The sequence below is a fragment of the Panthera tigris genome, chromosome B2, assembly GCF_018350195.1.
Source record: "Panthera tigris isolate Pti1 chromosome B2, P.tigris_Pti1_mat1.1, whole genome shotgun sequence".
NCBI lineage: Eukaryota > Metazoa > Chordata > Mammalia > Carnivora > Felidae > Panthera > Panthera tigris.
In genome coordinates, this window is record NC_056664.1 from 32344314 (window position 1) to 32366527 (window position 22214).

Here is a 22214-nt window from a genome sequence, read left to right on the forward strand (position 1 = left end):
AGATGGATGGGTGGATGAGTGGGTAGTTGGATGGATGGGTAGATGGATAGATGAGTGTGTGGGTAGATGGATGGATGGATGGATGGATGGATGGATGGATGGATGGATAGATGGATGGATGGATGAGTGGGTAGTTGGATGGATGGGTAGATGGATAGATGAGTGGGTGGGTAGATGGATGGATGGATGGATGGATGGATAGATGGATGGATGAGTGGGTAGTTGGATGGATGGGTAGATGGATAGATGAGTGGGTGGGTAGATGGATGGATGAGTAAGTGGGTGGATGGATGTCCTCCAGAGATTCCGGATTAATCACAGCTGTGGCTTAAGAGATTTTAGGCCCCAGGATAGGCCAAAAGGGAGGGTATGGAATGGGGCCTGACTGAGGTTGAGAAGGTGCAAGGTTCATTGTCCTGTCTTTGAGACCAAAGGATGGTCCTCCTAGTTTGGTGTCTCATAAGCTTTTCCCATTTGTCCATCTGTCTCTAGTCTCTCTCTGTCTCTGTTTGTATCCTGCTTATTTTTCTGACTCTATCTTTTCTGCTCTGCTCTCTCTGTCTCTCCCTTCCTCCCTCTCTGAGTTTCTCTGACTTTGTGTCTCTGTTGGTCCTTTTCCCTTGCCTTCCTACACTGCCCAGTGTCCCTTAGGTCTGGGCAGCAGTGTCTCACTCAGGGCTTTCATAGGATTTATATCTGCAGTGTGCAACAGCCCAGACTGGAGACAGACCCCCTACAAGACAGCTCTAGCCCCGTGAAGTGAGGGGTGGGGGGTGGGAGGGTCGGGGAGCTGGATGTGTCTCTGTGCTTCTTCTGGGGTCCCCCCATCCCCACCCCAAAAGACCTTGCCTTTTAACAGCGGTGCCAGGAAAGGGAAAGACTTGATGGTGGGGGGGGGGGCGGTTGACAGCGATGGAGAGGTTTTTTTGGAGGTCTCCCCAGTGCCCTGGAATCCCCTGCCCTGAGGGAGGCACGCCTGGGGAGATGGTCTCTTCTGTCCCGCTGATGGAGCTGCCTTGTCCCTCAGGTTGGTGGATGACCGCTGTGTGGTGGAGCCCGCGGCAGGGGACCTGGACAACCCCCCTAAGAAGTTCCGAGGTAAGACCTCCGCTCTCGCCGCCAGCCTCCCTCCCAGGCTGCTGAGTCTTGGCCCTGGGACAGAACTCACTCAACTCCATCCAGCCCCAACGGGCCGGGTTAGTCCAGGAGCTGCCCTGCAGCCCTCCTACTACTCTCTGCGGAACCCCCATCAGGCTGTGCTGCTGCTACCTCGGCGCAGACAGCCTCTGCCTTCGTTTCCGGGGGGCCACACCCCGCTTCTCAGGGGCACACCCACATCTGGCTGGGAGCCGTTCTCCCCGAACTCCCCACCGGCCACAAGGCCTTCTTTGTTTGCATGACTGGGCATTTTCTGAGGGAGCAGGGGAGGGGAAGAGAATTTCCCCCGGCTTTAGGAGGCCCAGGGTGAGAGCCCTTCCGGGTGCCGCACGCAGTCTCCTTATCCGCGTGGTGAGGGGATTGGAGTCAGTGATCTCTGGGTCCCTGCTCCTGACCCTGGCGGTGTCCCCAGGCCCGGGCCTTGTGGAGGACTCCCGCCCGAGGGGAGCTTGTGGAGCCCAGACCTCGCTCTGCTGAGTGACCTTGGCAAGGGCCTTTGCTCTCGGGACCTCTGTGTCCTCCGTGGTCAGTGGGCTCCTCAGGCCCGCCCCACAGGCCCAAGGGCGCTGAGAGAATGAAATGACACCCTGCTGTCACCGTGCCCAGCCAGGGTAAAGTGTTATTGTTGTGATTACCTGTGAGGCTGAGACCGACAATCAGACAGATCCTGGGTGTGGTGGGCAGGGTGGGAGCAGGTAGGAACACGCCGGGCTGCTGCCGCCTGGTCTGCCCACGTGGCTGCTCCTCTGGGGAGAGATTAGCTGGGATTGTGCTTGAGGGGGATGCTGGGAGACGAGCGGGGTTTAAGATAATCCTGCGGCATCCTTGACCGTCTGCCCGGGCCTTGCCCATCCATTGAAAGGTGGAGGAGATAGAGGGGGGCCCTCCCAGCTGGAAGAAGGGCCCCACACCTGTTGTTCTGCTTCTGCTTGTACTGGGGGCCTCTGAGTGGGGGCTGAGTCTGGGGGTCTTAGGCCAGGACGTGCCCTGGTATGTGGGAACTGCCTCTGGCACTGGACATTCCTCACCACCGTAGACTCTGCCCGCTGCCTCTCTCACCTCATCCCCCACCCCTTGCCCCCCTCTCATTCCCTCCAGCCACACCGCCTCCCTGCTGTTCCTCATATTTATCAGCCAAGCAACCCCCCCCCCCCCCGCCCCGTACCTTTGTACTTGCTGTTCCTCTGCCTGGAAGGTTCTTACTCTGCATATTCACCTGGCTTGTGCTTCAGGTCTCATATCCTTGGTGGGGCATTCGTTGACCACCCAGTATCAAATTGCACCCCTCATCTCCCTTCCCTGCTTTCCTTTTCTCTACAGCGTGAATCTGACATGCCCCCTGCATTCTAGTTATGTGTTTATCGTCTGTGGAGCTAGAATGTCAGCTCCGCCAGGGCAGGGATCTCTGGTTGTTTTGTTCTCTGTTCTGGCTGCAGCGTCTGCCACATAGTGCGTGCCTGGTACACATCTGAAGAATAAATGCAGGCATCAGCCCCTCCTCAGGCTTCCTTCCGCTCCTGCTGCCTCTCTCAGGCCTGGCTGCTCCCATTGCTGTGACCCGTCCAAAGTCCTTAGGTTGAACCCAACCTCGAAAGCATTGAGCCTGGGCTTTGGGGGTTTCAGGGTGCTGGTGCGGGCCCCCTGCTTGGAGGCCCAGCTCTGACCATGCCTGCCCCTGGGTCCTGAAGGTTGAGAGTGGGTAGTGATGGAGCCTGGGCCTTTCCTGGAGCCAGAAGTAGGAGAGCTTTGGAGCGGCTCATGGAGGGGCAGATTTCTACTCTAGCTGGGGGATTTAGGTAAATTCTTGGGAGGAAGTTAGTAAGGGTGAGGGTCCCCAGGGTGGGCTATGCCAGGGCAGGGAGGGCACTGAAACAAAAAGGGAAGGTGTGCGCAGTCAGCTTTGTGGTGTGACAGGTGGTGGCAGGCAGGTGGGTGTGGCCGAGGAAGATTTGCTCTAGAGTTCCAGTGGACAGAGTCTGGGGCCAATTTTTGGCAACAAAAAAACTCCCTGCTTTCTTTTCCTCTACTACTACTCCCTCCTTTCTTTTCCTCTCCGTTTTCCCAAAGCCTGTGAGTGGGGCCCTCCCCAAGATCTGGGGGTTGCCCTGTGGTCCCTGTGGCCTCACTGCGCCCAGCCAGCTCAGAGAGGGGGAAGGGGGGACTCGGCCTCCAGCTTCTTCCGTGCCCTCTCTGCCCCAGGTCCTGGCCCGGGGTATCTTGATGAGGCAGGCAGAGGCCCCTCTGAACTCCCTGTGGCCCCATTTGAACCTGAGAAGAGCCGACCTTTGGGACAGAACCAGGTCTCTGTGCACCCCATAGCTGGCAGGTAGTTGGGAGTGTGAGAACTTGGACAAGAGACATGGCCTCCCACTACTTCAGTTTTGAGACTAACGCCCAGAGAAGAGGAAAGCATAGCTTGGCCTCAAACCTGGGAGTCCTAGTTCTCATGGTTCCACATCCCTCCTGTAAACACCCTGTAAGGCACTGGAAGGAGGTCCCCAGCAAGGGTGTGGGGGCCATGGCAGGCATGTTAGAAGTTGGCTAGATGTCATCAGAGATGGCCGTTTCCTGAGGCCCCACAAGTGCAGTCACAGCATCCTGGGTGGGCCCAACCGTTGCTGGGAACTCTGGTTTCTCCCTCTCTCCCCCAAAAGCTTGGTTATCCTCACATGCTGACCCTGGAGGCCTCCAGGCCGGGCTGGCAAAGCCCAGTGAAGCTCCCGACCAGCCTCCACCAGTCCCTGATAGGCTTCTTGTTTGTGGTTTCAGCTCTAGCCATCTTCTGAGGCCATTCCAAGCCCTAACACGTTCTGGGAATTCTTTCCAGACTCTGCAGGGCCCTGGGAGGCCCAGGTTGCTGGTGCCCCAATGTGTAGGGCACCCCATGCCAGCCCACCCTCCCTGACCTTTGCTTTGCCATAGGGGTCTTGGGGTTATGGCTGCTCTGAGTCTCACACTGCTGACTGGGCCTGGGGTCTGAGCAATTCTCTCCTGTGAGCCCTTTTTCTATCTCCATTTCCACTTGGGGGCACGGGGAGACCCGGTACAGGGCTTGGGGAGCTCTTGTCTCCCAGTCTACCTTAGGGAAGCTCAGAGCCCACATACGTAGCTATGGCAACCCCAGGAATGTATGTAGTGGCCACTTACCCACTTACCCACCCAGACTGGGGGGAGCCCATGCCGGGGAGAGGCTGATGAAGTGACCTCCCCGTGCTTATATAGCTGGGGGCCCCCCACCTCCCCCAAGGCTATGCCTCTGCTCTCCCTGTCCCACCTTCCAAGCCCAGTTTATTGTTATTTTTGTTATTATTAAGACATATTTCAACTCTACACAAAAGTCAAGAGAGCTCTGTCAGATCCTTCTTGCCACGTTTATTTCAGACTTTGTCATTTTTAAAGCATCTTATGCCTGTAGCTGAAGCCCTTTGGGTTTTTCCCCTGATCCCTTTCTCCTCCCTCTCTCTCCAGAGGCAAACACTCATCAGAAATTGGTGTGTACCATTCAGGAGCCTGTTTTTATACTTTTGCTATTAATATGTAGGGCTGTATTCATGAACGATACAGGGTACGATTTCCCATCTTTATAACCCCGCGTATTAAAATCTTTCCGCACATTTTTAATTCAGCATGGTTTTTGAGGTTTCTCCATGTTGACACATTTGGCTTTAGTTCATCTGGTTAATTGCTATGTAATATTCCATCGGGTGAATAAACTGCAATCCACTTATCGGTTCTCCTGTTGATGGACATTTAGCTCATTTCCGGCTTTTGGCAGCTGCCGGCCATGCTGCGGCGGGCACTGCCATACCCGTCTCCTGGGGCTCATGTGCAGCAGTGTCTTGGGTGTGTCCCGAGGTGGGGGACACCTGGTGCAAGGGAGCTCTTCTGAGCCTTCCTGCAGGGCTGTGCATGCTCACACCCCTCCCCCCAGACTATGGGTGCGTCCCCCCCTGCTTCCACCCCCCCTCTCGCTGCACTTGGTTCTGTCCCACTAAATTTCTTCCAGCCTGCTGGGTGTGAAATGGCATCTCACTGCGGTTTTAATTTGCGTTCCTCTGACTACCAATGAGATGGAGCATCTTTTCATATGTTTATTGGCCACTTAAAATTTTGTTCTTATTCCCTCCCCCCCCCCATTTTATAAAAGTAATGCGAATACAGGCTCCAGGTTCAAGATGAAAGCAACATTGCCCCCCCACCTCACCCTCACTCACCTTCTGCCCCCTTTTCTGGGGGCAACGGTATAGAAAAACAGACTAGGAAATTTATTCATATATGAAAACATCAAAACATTGTACAAATAGGCATAGAGAGTCTGCTCCCACCCGCCTTCTCCCCCTGCTTCGCTCCTCTACTGTGGTCCCTTCAGGGGACCACTTTCCTGAGCTCCTTATGCATCCTCCAGGGTTCCTTTGTCAAATACAAACATATACACTCTTCGGATTTCCCCCCTTTTCTTACATAAAGGTAGCATTCTGTATACACTATTCTGTTTTTTTTGTTTTTACTTTATAAATCTTACTATGGATCCTACTGGGGACCTTTTCATATTAGTATGTAGAAACCTTGAAATGTCTCTGTTTTTTTCTTCCACTTAGAAACTCATTTTTGGGTGCCTGGGTGACTCGGTTGAGTGTCTGAATTTTGATTTTGGCTCAGATCGCTCCTGATCCCAGGGCTGTGAGATCGAGCCCTGTGTCGGGCTCCGAGCTAGGCGTAGAGCCTGCTGAAGATTCTTTCTCATGCTCTCTCTGCCCCTCCCCCACTTGTGCTTGCGAGTGCGCGCGCGCGCGTGCACACGTGCCCCCACACACACTCTCAAAAGAAACAAACAAAACAAAAACCAACTCATTTTTGTTCTGTATCCTCCACAACTGTGTGAAAATAGTGTTTCTACTACTTACATATTTAAAAAAAAATCTTTTTTAACGTTTATTTATTTATTTTTGAGACAGAGAGACAGAGCATGAACGGGGGAGGGTCAGAGAGAGGGAGACACAGAATCTGAAACCAGCTCCAGGCTCTGAGCTGTCAGCACAGAGCCCGACGCGGGGCTCGAACTCACGGACTGCGAGATCATGACCTGAGTCGAAGTCGGCCGCTTAACCGACTGAGCCACCCAGGCGCCCCTACTTACATAGTTTTAAACGTTAAAAAAAGTATTTATTTTTACATCGTGGTAAAGATCCATAGCATAAAGTTCCCCATCTTTAGCCATTTTTAAGTGTACAGTTAAGTGTCATTAAGCACATTCTCACTGTTATACAGCCATCACCACCTTCCGGCCTCAGAACTCTTTTCTTCCCAGAACACTGAAAGTCTAACCTGTTAAATAATCACCACCACCAGCCGTTCTCCACCGCCACTGCCACCCCCCCCCCACCCCGCCACAGTGCTGCTTTCCAACTCTGTAAATTTGACTGTTCGAAGTACCCACATGAGCGGAATTACCCAGTATTTGTCCTTTTGTGACTGGCTTCTTTCACTTAGCATAATGGCCTCACGGTTTACGCACGTGTGGCGTGTAGCGTGTGTCCGAAGTTCTGACCTCTGTCTCTTACACCTGCAGAGCATTCCATTATGCGGCTCTGTTGGGAAGTATTTAACCAGTCCCCTCCGATGGACACTTGGGCTATCCCTAATCTCCAGCTTTCCCGCCAGTGCTGCAGCGAAGACCCCTGTCTCTTGTCATTTTGTGCAAACGCAGGTGTGCTCTTTGAAGGCTGGACCAGTGGCGAGGCTGCTGAGTCGGGGGCAGGGGCATCTGGGCTGCTAGTCTGCCAGCTGCCCCCCACTGGGTTGTACCATGTTATGCCTCCTCAGCCACTTCGGAAGGCAGTCCCTTTGAACTCTTCGATGTTTCCCCTGTCGCTCCCAGGTCTTTCAATGTTTTGCTTATTCTAGGAGAATTTAGCTCCCCTGGGCCACTCGTCCACTTCCTCTGCCCTATCCTCCTGAGGGTAGCCTGTTGCGATTCTCCACTGTCACCTTCATAAACCTGATGATCATGGGTCCGCCTTCATTTCTCGGCCACCAGCAACCCCAGCGCTGCCCCCCGCCCCCTCCCTCCTCTGCCAGGCTCACTTTCAGTTTTACATCAAGGCTGAACGACCTTGCCTTCTCTTCTGTACACACCCATGGAGTCTTCTGTGTTTTGTTCGACAGGTTGAGTCTAAACGTTGACAAGAATTAAAAGCAGATGTTTACGTGATTTACACAAGGCTTAGATGTTATTGTGACTGTAGAACTTTATTCCCTGTGCTGTGTTCGCATCTCGAGTCGTCTGCACTGGTGCTTTTCAACCTGGTGGGAACAGGAGGACTATTTGGGGTTGGGGTGCCTTTACAAATGCATATCCCCAGGCCTCACCCCAACCTGCTGAATCTACAGGGGACCTGGGAGTTTGTATTTAAAAAATTTTGTTTTAATGTTTACTATTTTGAGAGAGAGAGAGAGAGTATGGGCAGGGGAGGGGCAGAGAGAGGGAGAGAGAGAATCCCAAGCAGGCTCCACACTGTCAGCGCAGAGTCTGACGCAGGGCTCGAACTCACAGACCGCGAGATCATGACCTGAGCCCAAACCCGGAGTCAGATGCCTAACTGACTGAGCCACCCAGGCGCCCCAAAGGAGTTTGTATTTTTTAAAGCTCCCCCAGTGGCAGTGGCTTTTGGAGTGTTACATACCTTAGTTTCAGGGAAGGTCAGTTGACTTTGTTTACTAGGTGAACATCCTCTTGTCTGCAGCCTCACAGGCAGTGGTGCCCCCTCCGCTGCGAGCATGTGTCCCCCAGCACACGCAGCCCTTACTGTTGGAAACCTGCCCGGACCCAGACTTATCTCTTGGCCTTTGAGGCTGCAGCTCCCGTGTGAGCCCGGTCTCCCCACTCCCATCCCACTCTTCCTCCTCACTGCCCTTCTGCCCTGTGGTTTGGTGAGAAGAAGGGTTCTGGCCTCTTCTGGGGTTCTGACAGGGCTGCCTCTGGGCAAGAAAGCACAACATTGTAAAAGCATGGAGGTGCGCAGAGAGGTGAGCCACAAATATTTTAGAGGACTCAAGTCATTTATTCATTCAACAAGCATCTTCTGACGTGTATTACGGGCAAGGCTCTAAGGGACCATCTGTGTGAGAGAAAAAGGCACATTTGACAAGTTCTAGGTAGTCAGTTTCCAAGACAGAGATGAAAGAGTTGGGAGCAGGGAGGGATCAGTGCTGGCTTCCTCCCACTCCTGGGATGCTCCGGGGCAGTGTGCTTCATTCAGCCATGGGCTCTGACCCATTAGTGGGCTGTGAAGTCCCTTCAATGGGACTCAACCATCCTTTAAAGAATTGGATAGAATGCGTGGTAGTAATAGTTGTTAATGTCTCATTAATTCTTCCTTCGGCCCTGCCTAAGCTCCTGTTCCCCTGTTAAATACTTAAGTGAGTTTTAAGTGTGGTTGTTGAAGCTTTTTTATTTCTAGAGATTCTGTCTGGTTCTTTCTCAGCCTGTGATGTTACTTTGTACAGTTTCCCCTTCTAAGGATCCCTTAGGCTTTTGTGGATTTAGGCAGGGTAGGTGTATCTGTTCTACGGATGCCTGCATTTGAAGTCTCTTCAACGTCTGTTTCTACTGTCTGTTTTGTGGGTTGGTTCTCTCTCATGACATCTAGTTCCCAAGAGTTCCTGGTTGTTTTTCACTGTACACTGGATATTGCATTTGAAAAATTTGGTACGGAGTGCCTCGGTGGCTCAGTCGGTTGAGCATCCAACTTCGGCTCAGGTTTGAGCCCCATGTCGGGCTCTGTGCTGGCAGCTCAGAGCCTGGAGCTTGCTTTGGATTCTGTGTGTCCCTCTCTCTCTCTGCCCCTCCCCCATATGTGCGCTCTGTTTCTCTCTCTCTTGAAAATAAATAAACGCTTAAAAAAATTGAAAGATTTGGTATGAGTCGTTGTGGACCAGGAGGAAGTTACCTTCCTCCAGAGAGGGTGTGCATATCCTGTTACTGGACTCCTGGGGCTCCACCCATCCGAGACCGCCTAAAGCCAGGCACGAATTTCGGGTTTCTTGCACCATCCAGGGGATTCCAACAGGGCTCTCATTGCTGGAAGGAGCTCTTTTCACCTGGGGTGTAGCCCTTTGGGGTCTTAGCTTCCTGAGTGGAGGGTCGCCTGTTAGACTCCCATCTTCCAAGGGCCTGGGCTTGGATTTCTGTCCAGGTCACCTGATGGAGTCATCCAAATAAAAGCCCGTGTTTTCTGGAATCAACAAATATCCTCAGGGCGAAAGTAGCTTGGGTGTTTCTGTATCTCTCGAACTTCCCTTTGATCTTTCGTTCGAACTTCCCTTTGATCGGGCCCAATAATTCTTCACTGTTTTGTCAGTTCTTTAAGAAGTCTTAAAATAATATCCATTTGAAAAACCTGGTTGCTTTAGTTGTTTTCTGGTTGGGTTGGTCCAAAAAACATGATAACGACGGTTCTCAGCCCTGCCCTGTCACAGCCTGCCCCTATTACCAGGGACAGAAGTCCCCATGTGGTTTCACAAAGTGGTGATCGGAGAATGTATTTCGTAGGCGAGTCAGTTCAGAAAGGCTTGAGCCCCTCTGCTGTAGGGCGACCTGGGGCAGCATCTGTCTTTCCTTCTGTTCTCTGTTCTGGATTGGGAGTGGGAGGGGGTGGTGGGGAGACCAGGGAGCTCATGACCGCCAAGACCCGTGGGCTCCAGGCTCACTCAGACTCCGGGCCCTGGCCGGCCCCCTCCTGTCTCAGTTTGCCTGACCCCAAGTGTGACTGGCTGCTGTCACTTCACCGCCTCCTCCGGCACTCTCTTTTCATTCCCTCCACTTGAGCGCCCCATCCCTTTCCTCCCTTCTAGGCTATAGATTCAGGCCCCACCTCATCCACGTGAGGGACTCATTTCTAGATTCCTGTGTTCATCTGGCAGATATTCTCTGAGACCTGACCTGGTGCTGGAGACACGGGGAAGGACACGTGGCCCTGCCAACCTGCAGATGAGCCTGTCAGATCCAGAACCCCCTTTAATATTATTAAGTGGAATTCAAAAATAATACAATCTATGCATGTCTATATTTATGTAACATAAAATGGGGGGTCCAGGGCCCGGATCTGACTGAGCTTGGAGCTGGGGGGAGGGAGCGAGGCCAGCCTAATGCCCTAAGTGTGATAAAAAAGAGACATAAAAGGAAAACAATTTATAATATAGTAATACATGTTTTAGAAGTCGATGTTGGGCATAACTAGAAGACCCAAGGAAGCAGTCAGAGCTTGCCTGTGAATCATGAAGACGGCAGCCACAAACGCAGGCATCTGGCACGGCCATGAGCGTGATGCATTCTCTGAAACAGCAAAAAACTCCTGGTCAAGTTTGAGCAACACAAAGAACAACACAAATTCCCTCAGTTTCGAAACGAGTCGCATTCCTGAAAAATTCAGTGTTTGCTAAAAACTGTGCAACAAGTACTTTGTGTTTCTGTGGGCCACTCTGGGCTGAGTGCTGTCCTCAGCTGTCCACCTGCACACGTGTGGCAGGACACTCTCGGCAGGAGTCATGCCGGACAGTCTTTATGGTGCAGGTGTCCAGCGTCCCTGTCCTGCCCACTAAATGCCAGCTGTTACCTCTATCAGGACAACCACCCTCCCATTTTCCAAAACAATTCCTGGTATGCTCCACTTCTCTGACTTCTCTTGGGCACCAGTGGCCTCTAACAAGGCAGTGCGATCGATGTGGTAACCGGGGTACCTGGGGAGCCCTGGGAGCTCCAACCCAGCCTGACGAAGCAGGAGGACTTCTGGGAGGCGGTGACACATGAGCTTCTTCTGGAGGGCTAAGCAGATCCTTGTAAAGACATACTCTCTCCGACAAACTGAGCGCTTATTTCTAGAAGTGATGCCCCCTCATGCTGGTGGTGCCAAGGTGGGCTAGGCAGAGCAGGCCTTGGCGGCTCCATCTACGAAGAGAATTGCCATTTTTTCCTTCCCTCTGTCTTTGACTCACTCGGTCTCTCTTCCTGATGGCACCAGGGGACCTCTGCCTGCTCGTGGGCTAGATAGAAAATCCAGTTTTGCTTTTAGTTGCCGGGGGCTGGATGACCAGCTTTGACCAGAGCAGGCACCTAGCCTTCCTTTGGAGGGTAGATGAGAGGGCTTGAGGGGCTCTCCAGCACAGCCATCCCTGTCCTGGGCTCCAAGCGGCTGGAGAGGCCCAGTACTGCAGCGTGAGAGGGGTCTTAGAGACCTAAGCCCAGCGCCTTGTCCAGGGTGTGGTTCCCTCCTGTGACGGGGCACCCACTGCCTCACAGGACAGCCTGTGCTGTTGTCAGGTGGGTCCGTCCGCCTGGGCCAGCACGTCACCATGACCCAGAATCCCCGATCCCCTCCCACCACACTTTAGAATAGGATTTTTCAACTCATGCTTCCTTTTGATAAATAGAAAAATCTGACGCCCTCTCTGGAGTGGGGGCTTATGAAAATCATAAGTGTTTCGTCTGCTTTCCAAAAGAAAAAGAGTAAAAATGAACCTGTTTCTGGAATTTTGATTGGGCAGGTCTTAGGTCAAGTTCCCTGGAAGCAGAGCCTATGACAGGAAGAATTATTGAAGAGGGGTCTCAGGGGAGACCTCACTGACTCAGGGCAAGGGAAGAGCCAAGCAAGGATGTGGTTTCAGGCCAAATAGAAGCGTCAGCCGGATCGTACAGGGAGCTGGGGAGTGACCAGCACTGCGGACAGTCATCTCCAGAGGCCAGACTATCCTGTGCCTGTGCCAGCTGCTCCTGGGGGTGGGGAGGGAGAGGGATGCAACTTCCCAGGCATCTGTGGGCAAGATGGCAGTGGGCCAGAGGAGGATGCAGGTATGAACTGTCAGCCACCAATGTCCACAAAAGCTGGCACAGACAGGGCATGGGGTGCGGGCCTGAGAGCCTCTGATAAATCTCCTGTGGGGAAGAGGGCCTGCGTCTGCCTCCCAGCTGGGATCCTGCTTTCACACCTGTCCCAACTTCTTCTGGGTCCTTCTTACCACTACCTCTCCATCCCAGTGGGGCAGGAGGGTGGGGAGAGTGGAGGTGGAATTTGGGGGGTGGGGCTGTAGCCTGAGCCCTCCATGAACTGATCTCCCTCCCTTGGCCTGCCCCACCACAGACTGCCTCTTCAAGGTGTGTCCCATGAACCGCTACTCGGCCCAGAAGCAGTACTGGAAGGCCAAACAGACGAAGCAGGACAAGGAGAAGATCGCTGACGTGGTGCTGCTCCAAAAGTTACAGGTGTGTATGCGCACAGGCATGCACCTGTGTATGTGCCTCAGGAATCCGGGTGCACACACGGGGGCCGCTGCCCATCAGAGCCAAGAGGGGCCCTGTGGCTGAGTGGGAAACCCCAGGATGCAAGAGATTGGTATGTGTGGGTGTGAATGAGGTAAGAGAGAGGAAGTAGAGTGCCTTCCCAGTGATCCACTTGTCTATATGACCCTTTGTGCCAGTTAGAAGAAGGTGCTCCTTCCTCCAGGCTGGCATAGCCCTGATGCCCTGGGCACATGGCTCAGTGAGTGAAAGGTGGACTGGATTTCAGCTTCCACCCAGCCCTTCAGCTGGATGCCATAGTGCAGTGAACAACCTGTACAACTGTATCTGGAGTTACCAGTAGCCCCTGGCGACAGTGGCTCCAGGGAACCTGATTTGAAAACCAGTCTTAACCTCCTTCCTCATTTTATAGAGCTGGGTCCTGGGACCATTAGAGGGGGCTGGGCAGTCCGTGCTTTCATCCTGTGAGTTTGTAGTAGGGTCTGAACGGCCCTCAGGTCTCTGACTCACCTTGGTTTTGTTGGACACAGGGACAGTGCACAGTGCAGAGGCCTGGTGGTTGCTCATGGACCTCTTGGGGGCAGTGGCTCAGTTGACATCCTAGCAGTCCCCTCCAGACAGACCTCAGGGCCTAGTCCCCATGAAAAAGAGAGTACGAGGCTTTGGCTGTGGTCAGCAGCTTGGCACTCTGTTTCTGAGACCCTCCCTCAGGTCTGGTGTCCCAGCCCCTGTCCCGTAGACCTTGCTTCCCTGTGTCCCCTTCCTTGAGGAGGTGGGTGTAAAATGGGGGAAGAGTGGGCTTCACCCCATAGCTATGAACTGGGCTGGAAAGAGGGGGCTGAGGGTGGGCTGCCTGAGGTCTGTTACAGATAACCCATCTTTCTTCCTGGGCTGGGGGCTGTCACAGGCTTCCTTGCTGCTGCGACACACGCAGAGGCTGAACCGGGGATCTGGCCTGGGTGTCGGGCATTTACACGTACACAGACACACACACACACACGTGTAGTCACACTGTGGGTTTATGGGAAATCATGTGGTACACGGCCAGTTTCCCTAACAGCCACCCTTGCCCCAGCCTCCGTTGTGAGGCCTGGCTGAAGGGACTGAGGAGGAGAACCGGGTAGAAGGGCCAGTGCTTTCAGGGAGTGCCAGTCTGATGGAGGAGACAGAGCCCTGTCTAGGACCCTGTCTAGCCCTGTCTAGGACCCCCCAATCTGATGGAGGAGACAGTGCCTATCCTTAAGCAGCCTCCAGTCTAATGTGACAGAAGTGCCTAAAAACGTGTCCTTAATGGGAAGCCAGCCAAAGCCTCAAGGCCCTTGGCGTTGGATCTGTCAGAGTTGGATGTGGGCCACCAGTGAAGACAGTGGCTAGGAGCACACACAGTTTTGGGAGGGAGGATCATAGAGGAGTGGGGTGGAGGGGGATGGGAAGGAGGCGGAGGAAGTAGCGCCAGGCGCGTCTGTCAGGTTTTTGGGCTGGGGGAGGGGTCCCGTGATGGGGGCATCAGGAATCGGCTGAGTTGGGGGTAGTGAGGCACAGCTTAGGTTGTCTGCTGGCAGTGTCAGACGGCACAGGGAGTTCAAGGGCCTGCTGGCATGCCTCCTCCAGATGGGGGGAGGGGGCAGGGGATCGGGGTTCGGGTCCCTCGGCTGCAGGCTGCCCGTCTGCATTCTGAGTCTCAGTCCCTCATCGCCTGCGGAGGGAATGGGCTAGATGGCCTCTGGGGGGGGGGGGGTCACTGGGTACAGTGCCAGAAGCTGTGTGTGTGTGTGCACACCTGTGCGTGGGGGGGGGGATGTGGCCCTCCAGGAGCCGGCTTCCGAGCCTGCGTTCCACCTCTGCGTGTGTCTGTGCAGCACGCAGCCCAGATGGAGCAGAAGCAGAATGACACGGAGAACAAGAAGGTGCACGGGGACGTCGTGAAGTATGGCAGTGTCATCCAGGTGAGACCCACCTGCATCCCCCCCTGAAGAGGCTGGGCTGGCGTTGGGGAGAGGGGTGCCAGCTGACATGCCCTCTGGGGCGTGTCCCTGTGACTGCATATCTGCTTCTGGGTGTGCCTGTTTCTGTGTGGCCTGAGTAGCTGTGTCTGTGGATGTGTTTCCAGCACAGTGGTCACCGGCCACTGGAGCCTTATGGTCTGAGTTCAAATCTTGGCTCTGTGACCGCAGGCAAGTTACTTAACTTCCCGGTGCCTTTGTTTCCCCATCTGCAAAATCAGGCCAATGATATTACTTCCCTTTTGGTAGTTGTAAGGTTACGGGAATGAATACATGGGAAGGATTCAGAAATGCTAGCTGTTTTTGTGTTCACCTAGGCTCCTGACAGTGTGTGTGTGTGTGTGTGTGTGTGTGTGTGTGTGTGTGTGCGTGCGCGTGAGTGACTGCACGTGTCTCAATTCGTGTGTTTATGTCTGTGTATCTGACACTGTATGTGTGTCCAGCTGTGACCAAGGTCCAGTGGGCCGCCCAGAGTCCCCGTCCTCGATGGGCTGGCCCCCTGGGGCCCGGTGACCTCACTTGCACCCTGCCTGCCCCCCAGCTCCTGCACATGAAGAGCAACAAGTACTTGACAGTGAACAAGCGGCTGCCGGCCCTGCTGGAGAAGAATGCCATGCGGGTGACACTGGATGCAACAGGCAACGAGGGCTCCTGGCTCTTCATCCAGCCCTTCTGGAAGCTGCGGAGCAACGGGGACAATGTAAGGACAGGGCTCTGCTGGAGGGGCCTGGTGGGAGGTGCGGGCCGCAGCACCAGAGGGGCTTCGACAGGGTCTTTGATGTGGGGACTGGATGAGGTCGTGCCCGTTTCTCAGAAGGGCAGACTGAGACCAGGGAGAGGCCTGGAGGCCTGGCTCTTCCCACCTTCACCCTGTTCCGCCTGTCCCCATAGGTGGTGGTGGGGGACAAGGTGATCCTGAATCCTGTCAACGCCGGGCAGCCTCTGCATGCCAGCAATTATGAGCTTAGTGACAACGCTGGCTGCAAAGAGGTGAGTGAGGTGGTGGGGCCAGCCCGCAGCGGAAGGGCGTCTGAACATCCTTGAGAGCACAGAAGGGCCCCTCCCCACCATGGTCTTTTCCTCCAGTCCCACCCGGCCAGCTGGGCGAGCTGGGTCTCTCTACATCTGCTCCATTCTTCGCCCCACAGGCTGGCAGCCCCAGGGCAGCTGGCTGGGGCCTGGGGGCCCTGGCTTCGAGAAGATACCTCCTCTCTGTGCTCTGATGGAAGCTGGGCTGGTCCTCCCCCCACCCCCTCACTGGGCCTTTCATGCCCCACTCTCCAACCGCTGGCGGTCCGCCTGGCATCAGGGTTCTCTCTGCCCTTCCCCAGGTCAACTCTGTGAACTGCAACACCAGCTGGAAGATCAACCTGTTCATGCAGTTCCGAGACCACCTGGAGGAGGTGTTGAAAGGGGTAAGGACTGGGAGCCCACTGCCCACTGCCACCTGCCTGCCGGCTGCCCAGACCGGCCCTGAAGGTCCCCCTTTCTGCTTTCCCTCACCTACCCTTACCCAGCCCTGCTCTCTGTCAGGCCCTCCCCTCCGTCCCCCACCTCCCCCCACCGCCACGAACCGGACCACCCCATCTTTTGTTTCTAGCCTCCCAGCCTCAGTCTCCATCTTTTCTGGATCCTGGCAAGCCTCGATTTTTCCTCTTGCTAAGAGTGTGTCAGTGGATAGGGGTCCCCATTCCCTCACCTTGGAGAGCCAGATCCTTTGAGCACTGTTTCCTCCCCCATGCCTGCTCCATGGATCCAAGCCAGGCGCCCTGCACTTTGCCCTATGCCCTCTTGGGCAAGGGCCTCAGGCTGCTGAGTCAGGGCCTGTGCCCCGATTCCAGACAGGCTCGGAGGGCACACAGTACTGCTGGGAAACACTGCGGCAACGACTTAGGGAGGGACCAGAGCAAGGGGGAAAGAGGGCTGGAGACACCATTAGACAAGCCCTGAAAACCAGGCATCCAGAGGTTCAGGTGGGGCTTCAGGGGATGGAACCAGCCTACTGGGGTGTGGGTTGTATGTGGAGGGGCAGTTGGGAGGGGCAGATATGGGGGTAGCAAAGAGGGTGGGGCTCCTCAGCTAGGGGAGTTGGCAGGCATCTGACCATGATATCTGTTAAAGGGACAGGGGATAGGCCCGAGAGCAGCCCCCTAAGGAGGCTGCCCTGTGTTCCCTGCATCTTCCCCTGCATAGAAGCCTGCAGTGGCTCCCTTGACCCTCCGTTCCCAGCCAGGCTGCTCAATCAGACTTTCCTGCCCCCCTCAGGCTGCCTCAGCCTATCACTCTCCCTCTCCCGTCTCCCAGGCTCTTTCCAGTTCACCCACGCTCTGTTCAAATGCCTTTCTGTCTCTCCCTGAAGCCTGCGCGTCATCCACATATCAGTCAAGCCTCAGCCTGTGTGCCACCTCCTCCCAGAAGCCTTCTCCGATTATACATTCCAACCCCCAATCTGTGTGACACTGAGAAAATGAAGCACCATCATCAGGTCGAACCCCGTGGTGCTGCCTGGACTGGTTTCGGTGAATCTGTCATGGCTTTGATGTTAGTGCCAGGCAACCTGGAAGTGAGATCTGAGTGTGCAAAGTCCACCCCTTTGTTTTGTTCTCAACCCTGCGCCTCGTGGATACAAGGGTCACAAGGTTCCGCCAAAGCAACTCGCATAATCTGTGTCTAGTTACTCACTCGTGTGTTCACTCCACAGGTGTTAGCTGAGAACTTTGTGTCCAGCGCAGTGGTAGGGAAGCCAGATAATGCTGTTAGTGGTCGCAACTGGTGGTTGGAGTAATAGATATAATATTACTAGACGGTAATAGACGACCCACTGATTGTAGGTTCGCTGCCGGAGGAAGTGAGGTGGAAAGATAAGGGCTCTGGAGCTGCAGCACGGATTCATGTCCCATTTGTCACTAGCTCTGTGACCCTCGGCAGGACACTTACCTTCTCCGTGCCTGAGCCCCTCCACCTGTAGGGTGGGGATAGCGATGTATGTACCCAGGGAGTCAGTGTGAGGAGGAGGTGAGAAAGTCCACGTGAGGTGGGCACGCAGAGGCTGGCACGTGCTAAGCGCGCAGCGTGACTCCATTATACAAATTATAATCCTCGTAATCTCTGCAAGGAGGTCATAGTAGTCCCGTTGTACACGAGAGGAAACTGAGGCTTGGAGATGTTAGGGAACTTATCCAAGGTCGCACAGCTTGTGAAGCAGAGCCAGGACCCAAAGTTGGTGTCTGTGTCCAAAGCTTCGGAGATGAATAAGCCAGCTGTTCTAGTCCTGTGGGAGCAGAAGAAATGGGCAAGAACTACCCATGTTCGGGCAGAAAGGGCCCTAGGGAGGTACAGCCATGGGCCTAGAAGGGCCCCAGAAGGTGACATCCCTCCTGCCTTCATTGAGGGGGTGACTTGAGATTGGCCTTTAGAGGTCAGGTGGGGTTTCTAGAGATATAAATCTGGGAAGAAGACAGTCAAGGGTGGGTTTGACATAGGAAGCTGGGGAAGGCTCTGGATAAGAGCCTGGCCCGCCCCAGTCATCTGGACATCCTGGATTTGGGATCTGGGCAGAGCGCCCGGCTGAGGGGCCAGCCCCTGGCCCCGGCCACCCGCCGGTGGGGCCCAGTACACATCTCACCCTCTGCTTGCTGGCTCTGGGAGGAGCCACGGGGGCCCGGCCAGCCGCTCCTGCATCTGACGCAGGTGGGGCCGGCCGTCCTGAGCCCGTGACCCACACCTACAGGGAGACGTGGTGCGGCTGTTCCATGCGGAGCAGGAGAAGTTCCTGACGTGTGACGAGTACAAGGGCAAGCTGCAGGTGTTCCTGCGCACCACGCTGCGCCAGTCCGCCACCTCGGCCACCAGCTCCAATGCCCTCTGGGAAGTGGAGGTCAGAGCTTGTGTCTTACCCAGGACCCAGCCCTGGGCTCCCCCCTTCTTCCCCCATCCCCCTGGAGGGTAGAGCTGGGGTGGGGGTGGGGTGTCCAGGTGCCACTCACCCAGAGCTCTCCAGGCGTCCAGAGTAAACTCCTCCAGGCCTCCCCAGGGTCACCCCTCCCTAGCCAGTCCTCCTTCCTGCCTCACCCCTGCACCCCTTAGGTGGTCCACCATGACCCCTGCCGTGGAGGAGCCGGTCACTGGAATGGCCTGTATCGCTTCAAGCACCTGGCCACGGGCAACTACCTGGCTGCCGAGGTGAGTGGGGAGGGAGAGGGGGGCATCCTGGGGGCTCAGGGTGTGTGTGCATGTGGGCATGTGTGAGCGTGTGTGCCTGTTGCACGTCTGCACACACAGACACACGTGACTGTGGACACTGGTTTATCTGCACTCTTGCATTTAACAAATACTATCAAGTAAGTGCATGAATGTATATAATTGAGTATTATATGAGTATATACGTATTATATTAGTAATTATTATTACTATTAGTAATTATATTAGTAATACTAATGAGTATTACTGTGCCTCTGCTATGTGCCAGGAGCTAGTCTAGGCCCTGGGGATACAACGGTGAGCCAAATCCCCAGCCCTTGTATAACTTACATTCCACATTCATGTCTGTCCAGAATATGCAGGCTGGTTATATTGGAGCATTTGTGTGTGTGTGTGTGTGTGTGTGTGTGTGTGTGTGTGTTCATCTGTGGGTGTCCACGGAGAGGGGAATGAAGGGCAAGGCCTGGGGCTCTCATTGGTGGCTTCTTCACGAGTGACTTGGGTTTAAGTGCTGGGGTGGGTGCCCCTGGGAGGGTGGGGGCTATTTTGGGGTGGACCTTGTTTTGGGGTCATGTGAGCATAGCTCAGTGTCCGATAGCCTTCCCCATCTCATGTCTCTGTCCAGGAGAACCCCAGTTACAAAGGCGATACCTGTGAGTCCAAGGCGGCAGGAATGGTGAGGACCAAAGTAGGGCTCTGGGGCCTGGGGAAGAGGGACCACGGGAGGGTGGCCGTGAAACCCTGGGAGGTGAGCTGGAGGGAGAAGGCCTCTCAGGTGGAACCCCAGGTGGTTTCAGGGTGCCTGAGAGGAGGGAGGGGCCTCTGCCTGAGTGGGGGTCCTCACCCCAGGGTGCTCAGGGTCGTGCAGGTCGCCGGAACGCTGGGGAGAAGATCAAGTACCGCTTGGTGGCTGTGCCCCATGGCAACGACATTGCCTCCCTCTTTGAGCTGGACCCCACCACCTTGCAGAAAACTGACTCCTTTGTGCCCAGGTGAGTAGGTGCCATGTGCCTGGGGGCTGATGGGAGTCTCCAGGCTGGGCCATCCTGTCTCTGAGCTCCCTGAATCCCACACTCCTCTGTCCTCCTGAGGTCCTTTGGCTCAGGACCTGCATGTCCCGTCCCTCTGGGGATGGAGCTCTGAGAGCTGTAGGCAGCTAACCACCACTGAACGCTTGCTGTGTGCCTGGCCCTGGGCTCTGTGCATGTGGGTGCTGCCTCATGCAAGTTGCTTTATCAAAATGCCTTCTCTCCAGGGATCTTTATCAGCCACCTGCCCCCGTTGGTCTGCCTACTCAAGCTCAGGCTGCACGAGTTTGTCCAGGGCACACTGGGTGGGGCCGGGGCTCCCCAATCTTTAAGTTCTTCCCCCAACCCTGAGATTCTGGGCCATAACATCAAGCAACTTCCCAGGTGTCCATCAGGCTTTAGTGTTTATTAGCTGTCTGACCTCAGGCAGCTTACTCTATCACTTTGCCCTGATTTCTTGATCTGTGAAGTGGGAATATCAAGTCTACCCATCAACAGGACTCATGGGAGAAGTAATTGAGTCGCTACAGGCCTCCACGATCCCTTAGCTGAAACTCTTGGGGCCAGGTGCATTTTGAGATTCAGATTGTTTTTCATTTCAGAAAGGTAATGATATTTCATAATCAGAGACAAGAGTGTTTCCGCTATGAAACACATACGTCTTGACACTAAGTGGGATAAATAGTCTAAGTGGTTCCATTTGTCCAAATGAGTCTTGGTTCCAAGTTTACAAACAAGCCGGTTTTGGGGAGTGCGGGTGAGGCACGTGGGCCTCGGTAAGGGCAGCAGGGGGCCTGGGGGCTGTCTGCTGGTCACTCTTCTCTGGCTTGGGCTCCTCGCCTGGAGGGGAGCAGTTTCCCTGTCCCGTGGGTGTGGAGTCAGGTGGAGATGTGGAGCATCGGGGGTAGAGCAGACAGCCGGGACGCGATCCGAGGCCCCATCCCCGAGCCCTGACCCTGGCCCCGCCTGTAGGAACTCCTATGTCCGGCTGCGGCACCTCTGCACCAACACGTGGATCCAGAGCACCAACGTACCCATCGACATTGAGGAAGAGCGGCCCATTCGGCTCATGGTGCGAGGCGCCCAGGGCTGGGGGGCTGGGGCTGGGGCCTTAGCTCGTCCCTGGGTGCCCTGCTGACCCCTGTCCCTGCAGCTGGGCACCTGCCCCACCAAGGAGGACAAGGAAGCCTTTGCCATCGTGTCAGTTCCGGTGTCTGAGATCCGGGACCTGGACTTTGCCAACGATGCCAGCTCCATGCTGGCCAGTGCCGTGGAGAAACTCAGTGAGGGTTTCATCAGCCAGAATGACCGCAGGTGGGCTGCAGGGCGGGGTCATCGAGGTCTCCTGAGAGGCCTTGTCCTCCAAGGGTCTGTTTTTCATGGACGAAGGAGTCACAAAGCAGAAGCCGGGCAGGCGTGGCTGGGGTGGGGGAGACAGAGGTGGGGACTGGTTTCTGCAGGCCCTGGTGGACCCGGGCCCTTGCCTCACTGCTCGTGTACTGCCAGAACTAACCCTGATGATGGGTTGAGGCTCAGAGAGGTTAAGAGACTTGTCCATGGTCACACAGCTAATCAGTGGTGGGGCCAGGACAGAAATGTGGAGCCCTTCACATCAAACACCCTGCCTTGTGCCCAGTTGTTCCTTTCCAGACTGAAGTGTAACGAGATTCTTTGTTTTGGGGGCACTTTGGAATCCAGGGCGGGTGGGGCGAGGAGTGTGTTTTGAGAGCCATTTTGAGAGCCGTGAAGCTGGGGAGAGAAGTTGAAGGCTGATGATGGGCTCTGTGCTTTGGCCAGCAGGGTGGGCGGGTGACTCGATGAGAGCGTATTTCAGGCAGGGCTGGTTGCCCATGAAGGGCATGTGACGGGTGTGTCCCAGGGGTGTTTCCCAGGGTCGGTGCCTCACGCTTGTCATCCCTGGCGTCCCTTTGTGAAGGTTTGTCATCCAGCTGCTGGAGGACCTGGTGTTCTTCGTCAGCGATGTGCCCAACAATGGGCAGAATGTGCTGGACATCATGGTCACCAAGCCCAACCGGGAACGGCAGAAGCTGATGCGTGAACAGAACATCCTCAAACAGGTGCCTGTGCACAGGCGTGGGGAATGGGGCGGACCCCGTCTGGGACCTGCAGTGGCCTTGGGGACTGGGCCGGGTGTCCAGGACAGGAGCCATTCCCATCTGCAGTGGACCTTCTGTGTCTGCAGCTTCTCGTCACCCCCTTTTCCAAAATGAGTATTTGTTGAGCACTGACCGCGTACCAGTGCCCTTGGCTCAGTTGATCTTCTCCACCTGGGGGAGGTAGTATTATTATCCCCATGTTACCCGTGAGGAGACTGAGGCATAGAGGGTGGAGTAACTTGACTGAGAGTTTGCAGCTAGGAAGCAGCAGGGCCAGGATTTGAACTCAGGATGTTGGGTCTAGAACTTGTGCTTTTTTTTTTTTTTTTTTTTTTTTTTTTTTAAGTAGGCTCCATGCCCAACATGGGGCTTTAACTCATGACCCTGAGATCAAGAGTCCCATGCTGTACTGATT

The 22214-nt window shown here is 54.9% G+C and overlaps 1 protein-coding gene across 3 annotated transcripts in view; it reads left to right on the plus strand.

The window, feature by feature from the left end:
- Positions 1–22214, plus strand: part of ITPR3 (inositol 1,4,5-trisphosphate receptor type 3) — a 67057-nt gene that overhangs the window by 14954 nt on the left and 29889 nt on the right. For 2 of the 3 annotated variants that reach the window (XM_042986136.1, XM_042986138.1), the window contains exons 2-14: positions 1028–1098; positions 12294–12415; positions 14311–14397; positions 14996–15154; positions 15346–15444; positions 15786–15869; positions 18185–18331; positions 18541–18636; positions 19280–19330; positions 19504–19646; positions 20655–20754; positions 20836–20996; positions 21619–21760. In XM_042986136.1, coding sequence (XP_042842070.1) covers positions 1028–1098; positions 12294–12415; positions 14311–14397; positions 14996–15154; positions 15346–15444; positions 15786–15869; positions 18185–18331; positions 18541–18636; positions 19280–19330; positions 19504–19646; positions 20655–20754; positions 20836–20996; positions 21619–21760 — 1462 coding nt within the window. The remainder of the gene's footprint in view (positions 1–1027; positions 1099–12293; positions 12416–14310; positions 14398–14995; positions 15155–15345; positions 15445–15785; positions 15870–18184; positions 18332–18540; positions 18637–19279; positions 19331–19503; positions 19647–20654; positions 20755–20835; positions 20997–21618; positions 21761–22214) is intronic. The other variant, XM_042986137.1, reaches the window with a different exon arrangement.